This window comes from Lontra canadensis, unplaced genomic scaffold (assembly GCF_010015895.1).
Source record: "Lontra canadensis isolate GAN:19392208 unplaced genomic scaffold, GSC_riverotter_1.0 scaffold71, whole genome shotgun sequence".
Classification (NCBI taxonomy): Eukaryota; Metazoa; Chordata; class Mammalia; order Carnivora; family Mustelidae; genus Lontra; species Lontra canadensis.
In genome coordinates, this window is record NW_022631065.1 from 1,285,981 (window position 1) to 1,302,160 (window position 16,180).

The following is a 16,180-nucleotide window of genomic DNA, read 5'->3' on the forward strand; positions in this document are numbered from 1 at the left end:
AGCAGTTGCTGTGGGATAGCCTTGGGGCATCGAGTGTGTGAAAGCCCAGCTGAGGGACAGACAGGTCCTGGTTGGCCTAGGAATGTCTTGGCTTTGCCTTTCACCCTATCATTATCAATGATAGTTCCCCATTCTACTCAAAAAGAATGCCAGTTTGGATGCTAACTTTCACGGTCATCCGGTCACCTTGCCTGTGTTTGAATGGCCAGGATAAAGAGCTCAGAGAGTCATGGTCAGGCAGCACTTGCTGGGAAGACCCCGGTCCTTAGTGTTGAGACGGATTTCTCAGTGCCGTCTGGTTCTGTCTCCTTCCCCTGTTCCTGTTTGGAGCCCATGCCTGTGATCGTCCTTATCCTGCTGGATATCCCAGGGAGACAAGCTCATTCCTGGTTTCCTCCCATGTGGCTGAGGCCTGTACTTCCTTTCAGATCTTGAAGATGTGGAGTGAGTTAGATGAGCAGAGTCGGAGAAAATACCAGAAGAAGGCAGCTCCTTGTCCTGACCCCAGTCTGGCTGTCTGGCGCCCAGACATCTACTTTGCATCAGTATCAGAAACATTTGAAAAGAAGATGGATGACTACAGCGTTGAGTGGGCATCTCAAGCAGAGAAGAGTTACGAGAAATCAGAGCTTTCTCTTGACAGGTAATGATGTTGACTTGTTACAAGGCATGTGCGGAGGGAGAATCTGCCTCCCGGGCCCTTCCTTACCCACTCCAGAAGGGAGGGCAGCCTCCTGGGTTTGAGCCTCCAGCAGGAGGGAGGGAAGTAAAACAGAAAGGGAACCTTGCAGGCCCAAAGGGCTCCAGGACGGGAAAGAGCAGGGAGGCAGGAGTGGATACACCATCTGGCCCAAGACCAGAAAATGCTGTGCCGCATGGGAGCTTGCAGAAATGACCTCTCTCTCGAGCTCGGTGTGGTGGTCACGACTAACTGAGAGGCAGGGAGTCTGCTCCCCATTCAGCAGCTTCTGACTGTGACCCAGGGCAAATCATTCACGACCCTGTGACACCATGGCTCAGCCTTTCCTGAGGGGTTCATGTGAGGACTCTGGTGTTCCTCTGAGCTTTGGATTCTGAAGTCTTAAGCAAGAAGGACCACATGCAGTCCTCAACTTGGACTTGTTCACCAATAAACAAAAAGTAGGAAAATCCTGTGGTCTGAGTGTGTGGGAAGCCAGCAATGTACTAGCACCAAGCCACGTACTAGCACGAAGCCACACTGGATTAAAACATCACAAGTGCCCCCAAGGAAGGCATGCTCTAGGGTTTGAATTGGAGCAGTCCCCTAGTCCAAGGATCTCACTCAGCTCACTAAGCCTGGCCTGCAGAGCTGGAAGACCTCCAAAGTATGGGCCCGGCCTGGCCGCTCGTCCTGCACCCCGTGAGACTCACAGGGTCCAGGAGGGGGACTGCAGATGGAAGGAGGGAATCAGTCAAGGCAAATGTGTGAGTGGAGGAACCGGAGGGGAGGAAGACACTCTTATCTTTGCCCCTTCACGTGGTTTCTCTAGTCAGGCTTCAGAGAGGCCCAGATAGAATAAATCATGCTGGGATCTCACAGAGGCTGGCAGGGCTTTCCCTATAACCAAGACCCTGATACCCCGCCCCCTTCACCTGGCTCCCTGCAGCTCCGGGCACTGGCCACTGACCCTCAGAAGGACCGCTGGTGCTGCAGCAGGAGTGGGGAGAGGTCAGCTCTGGGGAGCATCCCTTGGGTTCGCAGGGCCGAGGTGGGGAGCCAGTTCTGCTCAGTCACTCTCACAGGGGACCTCTTAACAAGCAGCAAGCTCAGGGCGAAGTTACATGTGCTGTATAGTACAGCGTTCCCATGGCTGTTCCGAAAGAGCCAGCTTTCACAGGAAGAACAGTTCGTAGATCACAAAGCTGCATAGTGTGCACGTTTCCCAGGGGGCGTGCAGCCGTTTGCAACAATTAAGAAAACAGACACCTCCCCTTTCCTCCCTGACCCGTAACCCCATAATTGCTTAGTGAGCCTCTTTCTAGTTTGCACGGTGGGAGCTGGGGAAAGAAGAATTAACAGAAGAAAACATGAATAGCAGGCTCAGAAATTCTCACTGCCCGGGGGGCTTACGGTGGTTGGTGCAGAGCGGGTGCGTGCCGTCCTCAGGGCAGATATGCATAGTCTGTGTGGGGACATCTAGAGCTTCAGTCCCCCATCTGGGATCTGTACTGTGTCATTTAGGTCATCCCAGGGTCAGTAGTGGGATTTTAAGGATTAGCAGGATTTGCTTAGGAAAAACAAGCCCAGAAAGAAGGAGAGTTCATAGCGCCTTGCACCCTGGTCTTGGGTGGCGTTAACAGCTCCTGACAGACAGACAGGTGGTGTCTGCACTCCTAACCCATGCCACCCCCCTCCCCTGCCCCATTTCAGGTTGAGGACCCTGCTGCAGCTGAAGTGGCAGCGCTCGCTGTGTGACCCGGGTGAGGCCGTGGGCCTGCTGGCCGCCCAGAGCATTGGGGAGCCCTCCACGCAGATGACCCTGAACACTTTCCACTTTGCGGGCAGAGGCGAGATGAATGTCACCCTGGGCATTCCGAGGTGCGAGGCTGCAGGGGTGCATAGGGTGGTGGGGTCTGTCCTAAGCCCGCTCCTGAAGGGAAGTCATTTAATGACAAGGAGGGAGAGAGAGAGGGTGGAAGGGAGAGAAACAGGCATCTCGTCAAAAATGGGGATTAGGGTCAGACTTCCTGGAGCCCAGCTGGTTTCTCTGGCTAGATCTGTGTCCAGGCCTGTTAGAATCTCTGTGTATCCCTCTGCCAACTGTTGTATCAACTACCTGGGATGTTTGTGAAGTCACACTCCTTCGGTCAGGACTCAGGAACAGAGGTTATGAACAAGCCCCATGCACCAGGTTGCCCAGTTCCGGGGGCACAGTTCATCTAAACTGTGGCCCACAGTGGCCCTTCCAGTAACTGTGCTCACCTACAGCAGCATGATGGCCACTGGGCAAGAGGAAGGCGTGGGAGACCCACCTGCATTCAGCACCTGGCTCTTCCACTTTCTAGCAGAGGGACAGCTTCCCTACCCTAAGGTCCTCGATCTGTGGAAGGGAGGAGGCCAGAGCCCACCATGCAGGTGGGCCGTGCGGCTGACAGAGCTCACAGGCAAGGCCAAGAGCATCATGGTGCCTGCACCTGGGAGGAGCACTGCAGGTGCTAGTTACCCATCCCTGCATCTCTCGCTCTATAAGTTCTTAGCTTCCCGTGTGGGCCTAGCATGGCTGACAGGAAACAAGAGTAACACTAGCTTGGCTGACAGGAAACAAGAGTAACACCAGCTTGTCCTAAACTGACGTGCATGGGGCCAGAGCTGGGACTCTCTGATCCAGCATATTTCCTTGCAAGATCCCCAGGCTTCTCAGACCCCAGAAGAGCTCAAACAACTTGAGAAGAAAGGCCTTGCACAAATAGGGAATCCAGGCACCTTTTGTGATGAAATGTGCCCTTGTTCTGTGACAGGTTGAGGGAGATCCTCATGGTGGCGAGTGCCAACATCAAGACGCCCATGATGAGCGTGCCCGTGTTCAACACCAAGAAAGCCCTGAAGAGAGTGAAAAGCCTGAAGAAGCAGCTCACCAGAGTGTGCTTAGGGGAGGTAACTGTCTCTGGGATCCAGCTGGCCCCGTGCTGGAGGCACTTTCCTGCTTCATCTGTGAGGAATAGAATTTGCTGACTGTTCAGGCTCCATGTTCAGACTCCCATGAATGAGGGAGCTTTCTCTACCAGGTGCCGAGCAGGGTAAATAATCATCAGTTCTGCAGCATTATCGAGTGCCTTAAAAATGCTCCTGCTGTAGCTAACCAGCCCCGCCAGAGCCCGCTGCCTGCACACTTAGGCCATCTCTGCCAGTGACCTACCAGCTGTGGGCCCCTGTCCCCTGAGGAGTCACAGAGGCAGAGCTCAGTGGGGTTTCTCCAGGGGCTGGGAGTTTGGCCCGTGGCCCCTGCTCCTATTCCTTTAAACCCTTGAGTTCCTAAAACCCACTTGTCCCGCACAGTCCCCTGGGACTCAGGCAAGCTGGGTTCTCTGTCCGTCTGGTTCAAGGTGTTGGAGAAAATTGATGTCCAGGAGTCGTTCTGTGTTGGAGACAAACAGGACAAGTTTCAGGTGTACCGGCTGCGGTTTCAGTTCCTGCCGCATGCGTACTACCAGCAGGAGAAGTGCCTGAGACCCGAGGACATCCTGCACTTCGTGGAAACAAGGTGAGGACTCTGGCTGCATTTATGGCCTGGCTCCGTCCGGGGCCTTGAGTGCTCTGGGCCATAGGCCTCCTGGAGATTGGGTGCATTTGTCTAAATGGGTCGTTCAAGGGCAGAGTGTTGGGGGAAACAGCAGGTCCTACAGCCCAGATTGGAGACCTCCCTCTGGATCTGGCTTGTGGGTGTGACTACACTCACCAGACGCCACTCCCTGAGACATTTCTTCGCTCTGGTTGACGAGGCTTGTCTTTTCGGGTTTGGAGGCTTTAAGATGTGGAAGGATGTGTACCGGAAGAAGAAGGGAGCCCCAGGGGCACAGCGATGCTGCTGTGAGGGCAGACCAGCTCCTGGGGGAGATCTTTGGCAAAACATTCCAGGCCGCTTTGTGTGGTTCCGAATACATTTATATTCTATTTCATAACAGGCAGTATGCTGACGGTGTGCTGCTTTTAAACCCCAATTCTATACCTGGGGCTCCCGGCAGCTTCTTCCAGAGAAACTCTGGTTCCCTTCTGATAGGGAGAATGAACGTCCTTCTCTCAAGTGCACGTTCCTGCTGGGTATTTGAAAAGCACAGGCTACCATGCGGAGTACACAGGGTAGGGTGCTGGGCGTGCTGGGGCTGGGGTGAGCCAGGAAGAGCCAGGGAAGCACTTCCGCCTCGTCAGCTGACCCTAGATCATGCTGCAGACTTAGAGGCTGCAGGGCCCAGCAGGGAGCAGGCCAGTGAAGCAGTCCAGGAGGCCCCCGGCACACTGGAGAGTGCAGAACCTGCCTTGTAGACAGGAGTGTGAGTCAAGGGGGCCAGATCTTCTGATCCAAAAAGAAGGAAGCCTCTCTCCCCCTCTCCCGTTGTTTTCTGTCTTTGGTGATTTGGTCGCTTACTTTTGCTTTTATAAATGAGAAAAGTCTCCTAATTTTTAAATGCCAGCAACTAATTCGTCCATTTTCAGAAACTTGGTAAGGCCCGGACAGATCCCATCTGTCAGCAGGATTCCGTCACAGGCCACCAACCACTGCCTGTAATCTAGACCAGCACTTGGGCCTTCCCGGAGCCTCCCTGAAATGGAGACCCTCCGGGGCAGCATAGAGTCAGAGTGCGCTGCATCCACTCACTCCACCAACCGTCGCTGAGTGATGAGTGTTCACAGATGAGTCACAGGTGCAACGTGGCCAGGAGACAGCAAGCGCTCTGCCCTTGGCCCTCTTCTTCCTCTTGCCTGGTGATATGAGCTGGCTTCAGGCCAGCCCTCTGAACATGTGGCAGTCAGGATGGTGGGTGTTATGGCAGGTGAGCCTGCATGGAAACCTGTCCCCTTGGAAAGGGGCCCCAGCCAGGCATCTCCTGCCCCAGTTTACGTGAGTCTGGTTGAAGTCATTGCTGGCTGGGGTTTGGGGAACACGTGCACTGCCATCCGCCTGGGTGGAGAAGGTTCCTTTTACCAGGCAGACCCAGTGCTCTCGTGATGCTGGGCCATGTCGCAGGAGACACGTCTCCAGCCTGCCGGCTCATTAATTAACGTGGAGGAGCATAGCTCCCAAGAGCGCCGCATGTTTGTGCCGTCCAGGCGGCCCTTTTCTGAGAAATGGGACTTAGGATCACGTGGCCTCCCAAGAATTACCCAGAGCGGGCGGAGTAGGATGGTCTGCCCCGTTTCTCTCCACCTAGGGCTTTCGCCTGCCAGGCAGGTAGGTCCGCGTGAGGTGTGTACCAGGCTGTGCTTAGAGTTCTTTTTACTTACATTATCTCAGGGATTTGAAAAATCCATCACTTTAAAAACAAAAAACAAAAAAAAAAACCGTTTTCTTAATGAGGAACAGCCCTGGCTTCTTCACAGAAGTGAAGTACTTTTTCAGCCCTGGGAGTTTGTATTTCCTGGTGCACTTGAGAAGCTGTGATAAACAAAGCCACTGGCAGTAGGTCTTGTGGAGCTACTCTGCAGCTCCAGCGCAAGAGAAGGAGCAGTGCATGAGCAGGGTGTGGTTTGGACCATCCAGGACAGCCTTGGGCGGCACAGCGGCCACACTAAGGCCTCTCACAGACCACAAGGAAATGTCCGTGCGCTCCCAAGAGTGACAAACCGCCCCCTTCCTTCTTCCCGTCCCTCCCCCCGCCTCCTTCACTTCCTTTTCTCTTTTCTCCCCTTCCCTTTTCTTGTCCCAGCAATAGATCATGAGACTCTTTTGACAGTAGATTGGAGAAGAAAACAAAAACAAAAAAAAGAGGCACATCCCTAGATGGAGAAGCATAAGTCTTGATGGTTTTCTAAGTATTTGTACCAGCATCTGTCACTGGGGATGTTAGTGTCTGTCCTCTGGACGGGGGGCCCTGGCTGGTGAAGTAGAAGGAGCACCCAGCTAGGAGTCGGGTGGTAAGTTCTGGCCGCCCGTCCCTGGCAATGAGACGACCAAGCTGGCGGTGTGCAGTTACAGCTCCTATGAACCCGACTTCGCAAGCAGCAGGTGGTGGGGCTGTTGCCAGGCACTCTTGGAGACAGCCAGGGGTCATATTCTCTGTTTGCAATTATTTATGTGGGATGGGAGGTTTCCCTGCAGCCTATCCCTCCTGTTCCCTTTTCGGTTGCCACATTCTGACAAACAGCGAGACCTGCGCAGAGCGGCCACTGTGGGCCTTTGGCTCCCTTGCTCTTGGCAGAATCACGGGAGGGCAAAGTGTTTGCGCCCTCAGGAGGATTCTGGCACACTGGTAACCTGTCTGCCACTTACTACTGGTCAGGGTTCATTCTGCTTCCTCACCTTCTGTCATGTTCTTCCACAGTTTTGTTCACTGAAAGAAGCAGGCCAGGCAGAAGGGATTCCCAGTGAGGGGGGTGAGGGGAGGTCTCCTTGGGGACTTCCTCTGGACTCAGATCCAGGCTTGGGGGTTGGGTGCAGCTCCAGCAGGTGGAGAAATGGCTGGGGGAATTGCTGGCAGAGGATGCACTGGGGGTGGTGGGAACAGATGGCTATGTGGGGGTGGGAGCCAGTTGTGGAAGGCAGGGGGCGAGGAGACTTGGAGGGGTGACACAGCCGGCCACAAAGCTGCTTGCCTGGAGATTCTGGGGAGTCAGAGTAGCAGCCCCGAAGCAGTGGGAGGAGATGAGCAGCTCCTGTTGTGGGGAGGGAGGCAGCAGGCCTGGGCCTTCCCCATCTCTGTCAGTCCCGTTTCCTCTCCTCATCGTGCAATAGGCTCGGGTTGGGATAGGAATGTCCTGCTATACAGATGGGATCAAGACCTTCCTCCCCAGTCTCTGGCTGAATGCAGATTTGAACCGGAGCCTGGCCTTCTAGAAACTTCTCTTTTGCCCCCTCTTCTCGGTTGGATTGTGTCTTCTCAAGTCAAGCCTGGCCTTCCCTCGTCTGGCCCCTTGTCCCCATCCCTAGCACTCGGTGACCAAGCTCTTCCCTGGATTGGAGGGCCAGGAGACTTTTTTCTGCCAAAGGTGGAAACCTCAGCAAAACCATGCACAACTTTCAAAAGTTAAAATATATATATATATTAAAAAAAAAAAAATATATATATATATATATATATATAAAATGAGGAGGAAGAACAGTTGTCTTTTGCTGTTAATAAGCCAAACAGTAAATATTTGACCTGCCTACTTAAATTAAGACTGCACTTCTGTATTTTCTGTATTTTCATCCTTGATTTACTCCCAGGGCACATGATACACACATTATAGGCACTGAGACAGTACAGGCTGGCTGGCTGGCTGGCTAAGGGATCTGATACTTAATATAATTAAAAGCAATCCATTTTGGCATGCTGTTCTGGCCTGAAGAAGACGACAGGCAAGAGATTATATGAAAAAAGAAGCAGGGGGTGGGGGGCGGGTTGAGGCCTTAAGGGAGCTTAAAAATAGAAAAGTGGGAAGGAAGAGGGGAGAGGTCAGGAAAGGCCCCCCTAGGCCCTGCTATATGCTGGTTCCTTTAAATTGGTTTGGTTCCAACCTGTCAACATGATTTATGGCCACAAAATAAGTCCTCATTGCCTTCAAAACTCTGATAAAGTCTTGCACATCTTAGTTTTCCCATCAAATTGCCGAGTCTCCCGCCCCAAGGAGACAGAGGTGTCAGGCCTAAGCTGTACCGCTTTCTGGAGAAAGTGGGAACAGGCCGGGGAACAGTCCTGGCCCTGGCCCAGACCCCCAGTCCTGCCATAGAGTCTGCTGTCCTTATCAGACACTGGCCCCAGCCATGCTAGCACCTTCCACTTACGGACCACCCATTTGGCCAGGCCTGTGACCCTTCTCAGACAGGGGTCAGGTCTAAGCCTTCAAACAAGACTGCACAGCACAGATTCCTACACACATTTTACAGATGAAGGACGTCAAGCTCCGGCGACTGTCAGGCTGAAAGGCACACACCCGAGGGGTGGCAGGACGTGTGTTCTGACCAGGCCCGATGGGCCGTGGAGCAGTGTTTTCTCTGACGTGCTCTCTGCCCTTCAGCAGCAGCAGGAGGGGGGAGAGTTAGCCGAGAGGAGACGCTGTATCTCTGTCTCACATGTAAATCCCTGGCGTGGCCTTAGATGGCTGTGAGACCCTCGGACAGAACTTCCTACCCCTGCAAGGAGGGGTACTGAATGGGCCCACACGGGTTTCTTCTCATTTTAGGTTCTTTAAAATTCTGATGGAATCTCTCAGAAAGAAGAATAATAAAGCCTCTGCTTTCAGAAGCGTTAACACTCGGAGAGCCACCCAGCGGGATCTCGATAACGCTGGGGAGTCAGAGAGGAGTCGGGTGAGTGAGTCCCCAGCACAGGGGAGGGTCCCAGGCCTGGGAAGCCCATAGGGAGGCCACTGCCTTCGTCTTCTCTCCTGGGAAGACTCTGGGGTTGTTTTCAGCACTCCTCAAACCCCTTCCTGGTTTCCGTCCCTCTTTCCATATACTGTTTCATTTATCTGCTGTGCTGACAGAGCCGCAGTGGGGGCCGGTCTGATTGGCCTTAGGTGAGGGCCCAGGGTCCTCCATCTGGGTATTCTCAGGGGCCCCTCTGTAAGTGATTTTTATCCCGAGGATAGGCTCAAAGTGTCGGTACCCACTGGGCTTTTGAATTCTTTTCCTGGTTTCATGGGCTCTGCCTTTAACTTCCCTGGGCCAGGTAAAGTGGGGCCCACAGAGTAGTGGCAGGGAAGTTGGGCTACAGGAATAAAAAAGGAAGGAGCCAGAGAGAAGCCACTGGAGACAGAACAGTGCAGGACTGATGATACATCATCTGCCAGGAGCCCCTGGGGCGGGGTGGGGCAGGTTCCCCAGTGTCACCTGAGCCCACAGCAGCTTTCACTACATGGCAGTGGCTATGCCACTGCAGCCAGCCTGGCTTGTGGGGATGAGGCCCTCCGAGAAGACTCAGTGCTGCCCCTGACTTGCTCTGTGATCTCAGCCGTGTCAGCTCCTGTCTCTGGCCTTTCTCCTCACCCCTACAAGGAGGGACTGGCTGAGAACCGAGAGAATGCTCCGTCTCTGGCCCAGCAGGTCTCCCAGTTGGGTAACCAGAGCACAGAGGGGCATGGATGGTCTTTGAAAGGCTGCGTAGTCTGTCCTTGATTGGATTATTTGTTCTTTGGGTGTTGAGTTTCATAAGCTCTTTATAGATTTTGGATACTATCCCTTTATCTGATGTGTCGTTTGCAAATATCTTCTCCCATTTTGTCAGTTGTCTTTTGGTTTTGTTGCTCAGTCTATCCTTAAGGCACCCAGAAGACTATGAGAAATTAGGAGCCAAGGTCAGAAGGTATAAATGTCTGGTGTTTAAAATACTCAATAGTCCGCCAAGCCAGTCCTCTATCTTCATCTCCACTTGCAACAAAAATACTTGGAACAATATTTTATAATTTATTCTTGTAATGACTTAGAAAGCCTTGTTACTTTTCTGACATTATTTTTAAATGCAGGATTTTGCAAGCAGTATATGTGAAAACGATGCTTAAAGAGAAGGAGGCAGGGAGTATAGGGCCGGCCCAGAGCAGGGACTGGATGGATGAGTTGGCCAGGAGGAAGGGTGGGTAGAGGAGTGGTTGGGAGGGCAGCAGGTGGGAGTAAAGTGAATGGATGGCGAGATATGCAAGCAGGTGGGTGGCTGGGTGGACGGGTGAGCAGAAAAGAAGATGGATGGGTAGGTGGTTGGATTCACCAGGCACTGGGTATTAGAGCCCATCTTTTCCCTCCTTGTCTCCAAACCCCAGGGAGAACAGGAAGGCGATGAGGAAGAGGAGGGCCCCATTGTGGATGCTGAAGCTGAGGAGGGAGACGCCGATGCTTCTGATGCCAAACGCAAGGAGAAGCAAGAAGAGGAGGTGAGGGGACTGTCCAGGGTGAAGGGGCTGTGGGCACATCCTTCCTCTGTCACGCCTGCCGGATAATCGCTTGCCACATAAGGCCCCACTTTTGTTATCATGCTGGAACCCATTACAAACCTTGAAGCAAATCTGGCCTGCCCAGCACATGTCTCCACGGAGAAGATAAAGTTCACAGGACAGGAACTGGGTGAGGGCCATCCCAGGGCTGCCCTTTGGCTCTGGATTGAGTCAGAGTCAGGGACCAGAAGCTTTTGCAAGGAGGTGAAGTCAGGCTGCCTCTTGTTTTTCTAATAAAAATATGTGAAAACCAGTCTTGTGGGGGCGCCTCAGTGGCTCAGTTGGTTAAGCTTCGACTCTTGGTTTCAGCTCAGGGGGCAGTGTGCTTGACATCCTCTCTCTCCCTCTGCTCCTCTGCCTGCTTGCATTTGTACTTGCTGTTCTCTCTCTCTCTCTCTCTCTAACAAATAAATCTTTAAAAAAAAAAAAAAAAACCGACCTCATGACTGCTCCTAGGACCGAGGGCAGTTTAGAGGGGCTGAGGAAGTTGACGGGCGAGAGAGCGAGCTCGAGGAGGGTGGAAGGTGCTGGGAGTTGGGACTGTCCCTCCCCGACATTGGCAAGGGAGGGACAGGACAGAGGAGAAGGCAGCCCAGGCTGGTGGAGTAGAGACATGGGTGTGGCCAAATAAGGCCTTTGCAGGGGTGCTTGTTCTGCAGGCAAAGTCTGGACAGATGCAGGACCCTGTGACACAGACTGTGCCCTGTACCCTGCCAGGTTGATTATGAGAGCGAGGAAGAGGAGGTCGAGGAGGATAATGATGATGAGGACGTGCGGGAGGAAGGGCACATCTCTGCGAACAGTGCTCATGAGGCCCAGGAGCAGGATGAAGAGGTGGGCTCAGGCCCGGAGGAGGACTCGCCTGCTTCCACCCCCCTCAGCCGGCCCCGGAAATCTGCCCACCGCAGGGAGCCCCAGGGAGCTGAGGCTGTGGAGCGCCGGGTGCGGGCCGTGCGTGAGGCCCACTCGTTCATAGAGGACTACGAGTATGACACCGAGGAGAGCCTGTGGTGCCAGGTTGGTGCTGCGCGTGACCCTGGCAGAGCCCCGACGAGGGGCCTGCTGCCCAGCTCCTCCCCAAGCCCGCCGGGGGTCATGTGGGGGCCCCACATCACCGTCCCTCCACCTTTGACTCAAATCCCCTATGGGCCGGTTCTCTCAGTCTTCTAGAACGGTGTGTATATGTGAGTCTGGTGGGCCAGGCCCTGTGGGTACTTGTAAACACGCCATCCTTCCATCTTCAGCACTACCAGTTAGTGTACAGAGCTGTGGAGGCCGGCAGGAGTGCACTAGCTCCTCACACCCACGGCCTCTGGAAGCCGACTTCTGGGCTCTCTGAAAGGCTGGCTGGTTAGGATGCCTACACAGCCACACACGCACTGATGTTTTTGTTCTCCGCTTTGATCCAGTCCAGTGGTTCGCAAATGGCAAGGTAGATAAAAGTCGCTGAGCAGGTTCCCCACACAAGACAGTTGTGATGCTTTGTGGTGGTGATCAAAAGGCTCTTGAGGGTGCTGTTGAGCAGATAACGATTTTCAGCAGCAGTTATGAAGGTGTGACCTTTGGGTGACTGCAGATGGCTGCACTGCATGGTCCGTTTGCCACCCAGTGTTGGCGTGTGCCGACCCAGCCTCCCCAAGGTATTGGCTGAGCAGGCTTTGAAGGTGTCAGCTTCTGGTGTCTGGGGAACTAGTTGGGGGGCCTCTGCCTCCTTCTTGGGGCTAAGGCTGGCCTCTTCCCCTGACACAAACCGCCCCCCTCTTGCAGGTGACAGTGAAGCTCCCTCTGATGAAGATTAACTTTGACATGAGCTCCCTGGTCATGTCCCTGGCCCAGAGTGCCGTCGTCTACGCGACCAAGGGCATCACAAGGTGTCTCCTGAATGAAACCACCAACAAGAAGAACGAGAAGGAGCTTGTGTTAAACACAGAAGGAATCAATCTGCCGGAGCTGTTCAAGTACTCGGAGGTACCTGTCCCCTCTCCATATGTCTGCTGGCTGAGAACGAGGTCCGCACGCTCTCTCAGAGCCTGGCCACTGGGGGGTGAGGCCCCAGCCACCATCCCCAGGCCCTCTTCTTGGGATCCACCATGTGCATGAGCCTCATTGGGACTTGTATAGAAACCTGTTTAACATTATCTAACCTGAGGTTTCTCAAATCACTGTGGCTATACATTTTTTTCCTTGAAATTAAGACTTCCCCAAAGTCGATTTGTTAGAAATAGTTGCTAAGTGACTGGCTGGGAGCTGCTCCTTTCATCTGGCAAAGGAGGCCCTAGGAGCAGAGGTGGCCCAGACCAGCCGCCCAGTATGTTTTATCCCACCTGCTGTTCCTGCTTTATTCTCCCACTTCACTGCGTCTCTCAGAACCTTTTGAGATGCTCTCAACCCCGGGGCACAAGAATTTCCCCAGAGAATACTGAGGTGCTGGGACCCCTGTAGCCCACTCTCCCCGGTCTGCACCCAGCTGACAAAGCTCTTCCTTCCTGGAGCACTGCTCCCACAACAGCTGCCTTGCAAAGGCCCCTACTGCCCCGGAGACGGGCAGGGTGGGCTCGTGCCTCCTGGGAGTCAGCCCCCAACAGGGTGAACTCTGTCGTGATCGTGGGGTTTGTTTAAACAAGACTAAGGTCTCCACCAGGTCCAGAATCACCTGCCATGTTTCGGGGCCCCTCGGGGCCCCCAGCATAGCTTAGCTGGAGCCTCAAGCCCCTCGACAGAGCCCGGCTTTCCCCCACAGAGCTGCCCGACTACTGACCCTCGTGCCCTGGAGAGGGATTTCAGTGTCTGCTGGAGAACTTCCCTCATATACCAAAGGAAGTCTAAACCCTAGGAAACACATTTGTCTATTATATAAACAAGGAAATATCTTTGTTCCTGTTGACCTGAAGTGGGTACCAAATTACATCTGGGCTGTGGTGGTGACAGCAAGACAAATCTTGGGGCCTGGCCACCCATACCTCTGCCTACACTGTCCCCCTTCACTAATCCCGGGCCACCGCTCGATCATCTCGTCGTCAGCTGTGGTTAACTACCAGACAAGGGGTGAGCTTGGTCAGGGTGGGTCATGCCAATAGAAGGGAGCAGAAGGCCAGGCTCTCCCACTCAGCCCCACCTTCTTACCTAGGTTCTGGACTTGCGCCGCCTCTATTCCAATGACATCCACGCGATGGCCAGCACCTATGGCATTGAGGCTGCACTGCGGGTGATCGAGAAGGAGATCAGGGATGTGTTTGCTGTGTATGGTAAGACGGGCCATGGGGAGTGCTAAGAAGGTCCCGGTGTGGCGGGTCAGCTCTGTAGGGAGCCAAAATGTAGGTGCAGCGAGTATGTGGCCTGTGAGAGACCCTGACAGTGACCTGGGAGAACAGGTTTCAGTCCCATCACTGAGGGCTTCCCCCCTACCACCGCCATCCCCTCAACCTCTCATCTGGCCTCTGAGGAAGCTCTTGCCTGATGACGTGGTCCCAACCTGCCTTCAAGGTTTGCGCTCCCAAGTGAAACAATGCTGTTAGGTTCTCCGTGTCCTGCAAGTCTAGAGTCTGTGTCCTGGGCTAGTGGTTAAAGGCGGAGAGTGGGCTGCACCGATAGTGGCCAGGGATGAGGGGAGACTGCCCTGCCGAGATTGGGGGCCGAGTAGCCAACTGAATAGTAGGTGATCGAGCTGGAAGTGGAGCCCAGGGGGTCTGACATCTGAGCCTGTGCGCTGGCTCATGTCAGGTGACGCTGTCCCAGCTGTTCCCCTGTCATTGCATAATCCTTCCGCTGTTGCTGCCAATGTGACAGGCATTGCCGTGGATCCCCGCCATCTTTCTCTGGTCGCTGACTATATGTGCTTCGAGGGCATTTACAAGCCATTGAATCGCTTTGGGATCCGTTCAAACTCCTCCCCTCTGCAGCAGATGACGTTTGAAACCAGCTTCCAGTTCCTGAAGCAGGCCACCTTGATGGGTCAGTGCATGGACAGGTGCCCTGGGCTTTCCCTCTCCTAAGTCTGCTCTGGGCCCCGTTCTACGTGCCTTTCACACAAGTGAGATCTTGGAATCTCCCTGGGGAAGCAGCTGGGGAGGGTGGGCAGTAGATGGGAAAGCTACTCTGCTCTTTTGAAGGAAGGGGAGAAGGGCCTTCCTCTCTGCAAAGCAGTGCTACCTCATGTAACCGCATTGGCCTCCAGGACTCAGGGCCTCCTGCTGGCCTCCGAGATGCCCCGTCTGTCTCCTTACCTACCCCAACTTCTCTGTCAACCACCTAACAAGAGCTCTTATGTCTCCCAGGATCGCACGATGAGCTGAGGTCCCCTTCTGCCTGCCTCGTGGTCGGGAAAGTCGTCAGGGGTGGGACAGGCCTGTTTGAGCTCAAGCAGCCCCTGAGATAGTGGCTGCCACGTACCATCTACGCGGCCTGGAGGACAGCCAGGAAGACGTGGGGGAGGGCCCGGCCTGCCCGTCCCCTGAGAGGCCTGGGAAAGCAGAATCCAAGGTGGTTCAGAGTGGCTGTGCAAGGCACAGCAGCGACGCTGGACATCTGTGAAAGCAGCTGGCCTCTGGGCTGGACCAGCTTCGACTAGACAGTGGCAGCATTCCTTGGCCTTCCCTGTCTTGGGATATGAGCAAGATTCACCGAATCCTGAGTTCCTCTCAGGTGGCCAGCCCTTTCCCTGTGGGGCACTGAAGCAGGGAGGTGACGTCCTGTTGCTGTGGGCCGCTGGTGACTGCAGGCAGGACTCCTGGGTACAGGAGCTCTCGGGAGGGAACCTGGAGCCGTGGCCCCACGGCCTCTTCCTCCCAGCTACACCAGTTCCTGGGGTCAGAGTTCCCACAGAGTCTCCACGCAGGACTCTTTGCTCAGGCCCAGCCCGTGCCTCAACCCACCCAACTTCTGTGCCTGGTGCAGGACCCCAACCGCTCAGCCCCATGTGTGGAGCCCTAAGTCGCCAGTCGGGCTGTTGAACAAATTGCCTGGCTTATCTTTCATGGCTCTGCTGTTGGCACTGTGGCCGCAACCCTGTCTGCAGGCCCTGCAGCCTCTGGGCTGTCCAGCCTCCCTTGACCTCTGGCGCCACAGCAGGGGCCCCTGGCATGAACAAAATCAGAGGATTTGTACAAACGCTTTGTAAACCAGAGTCCATTTCTATTTTTGTCTAATGTTATTCCCACTCAGGCGGAGTAATAAACATCACTGGAACTAGCTATTGGGAGGGGGAAAAAAGAAACTAAAAAGACTTCAGTTTTTGTTTTTTTTTTTTCCCCCCTTGGTTTGTGGTTTCTCCATTTCTGATCTGAGAGCCCAGGACTGTGATTTCTCAGTACAGCCGTGTCTTGGGTCCCTTCTGTTCCTGTCAGAGGATGAGGGGGAGAGCTCACCCCTGCAGCCTCCGCCTGTGACCCCCACCAGCCCCTGCTTCATCCCCTTTCCTGAGTCAGTTTCTTTCCCCGTGGCCAGGAGAGTAGAAGCCAGTGGCAAGGTCCCCCATGTGTGTTGGGTGAGAAGGGAGGCCTTGCTTGGGGAGAATGACCGCGCTACTCCCTCTAGACACATGACTGGTCCACACAAGGCCTCCTGTGTCCACGCTGGGGAAAGCAGCAGCAACAGCTGACT

The 16,180-nt window shown here is 54.3% G+C and overlaps 1 protein-coding gene across 1 annotated transcript in view; it reads left to right on the forward strand.

Moving 5' to 3' along the window:
* The window catches only part of POLR1A (RNA polymerase I subunit A), a 78,532-nt gene extending 62,729 nt beyond the window's left edge, over positions 1-15,803 (forward strand). Inside the window, exons 24-34 of the mRNA XM_032880642.1 lie at positions 429-643; positions 2,393-2,560; positions 3,481-3,616; positions 4,066-4,223; positions 8,840-8,966; positions 10,412-10,522; positions 11,300-11,599; positions 12,350-12,550; positions 13,710-13,827; positions 14,369-14,533; positions 14,857-15,803. Of these exons, the coding sequence (XP_032736533.1) occupies positions 429-643; positions 2,393-2,560; positions 3,481-3,616; positions 4,066-4,223; positions 8,840-8,966; positions 10,412-10,522; positions 11,300-11,599; positions 12,350-12,550; positions 13,710-13,827; positions 14,369-14,533; positions 14,857-14,957 (1,800 nt within the window). The 3' untranslated portion in view covers positions 14,958-15,803. The remainder of the gene's footprint in view (positions 1-428; positions 644-2,392; positions 2,561-3,480; positions 3,617-4,065; positions 4,224-8,839; positions 8,967-10,411; positions 10,523-11,299; positions 11,600-12,349; positions 12,551-13,709; positions 13,828-14,368; positions 14,534-14,856) is intronic.
* The last annotated feature ends 377 nt before the right edge of the window (positions 15,804-16,180 follow it).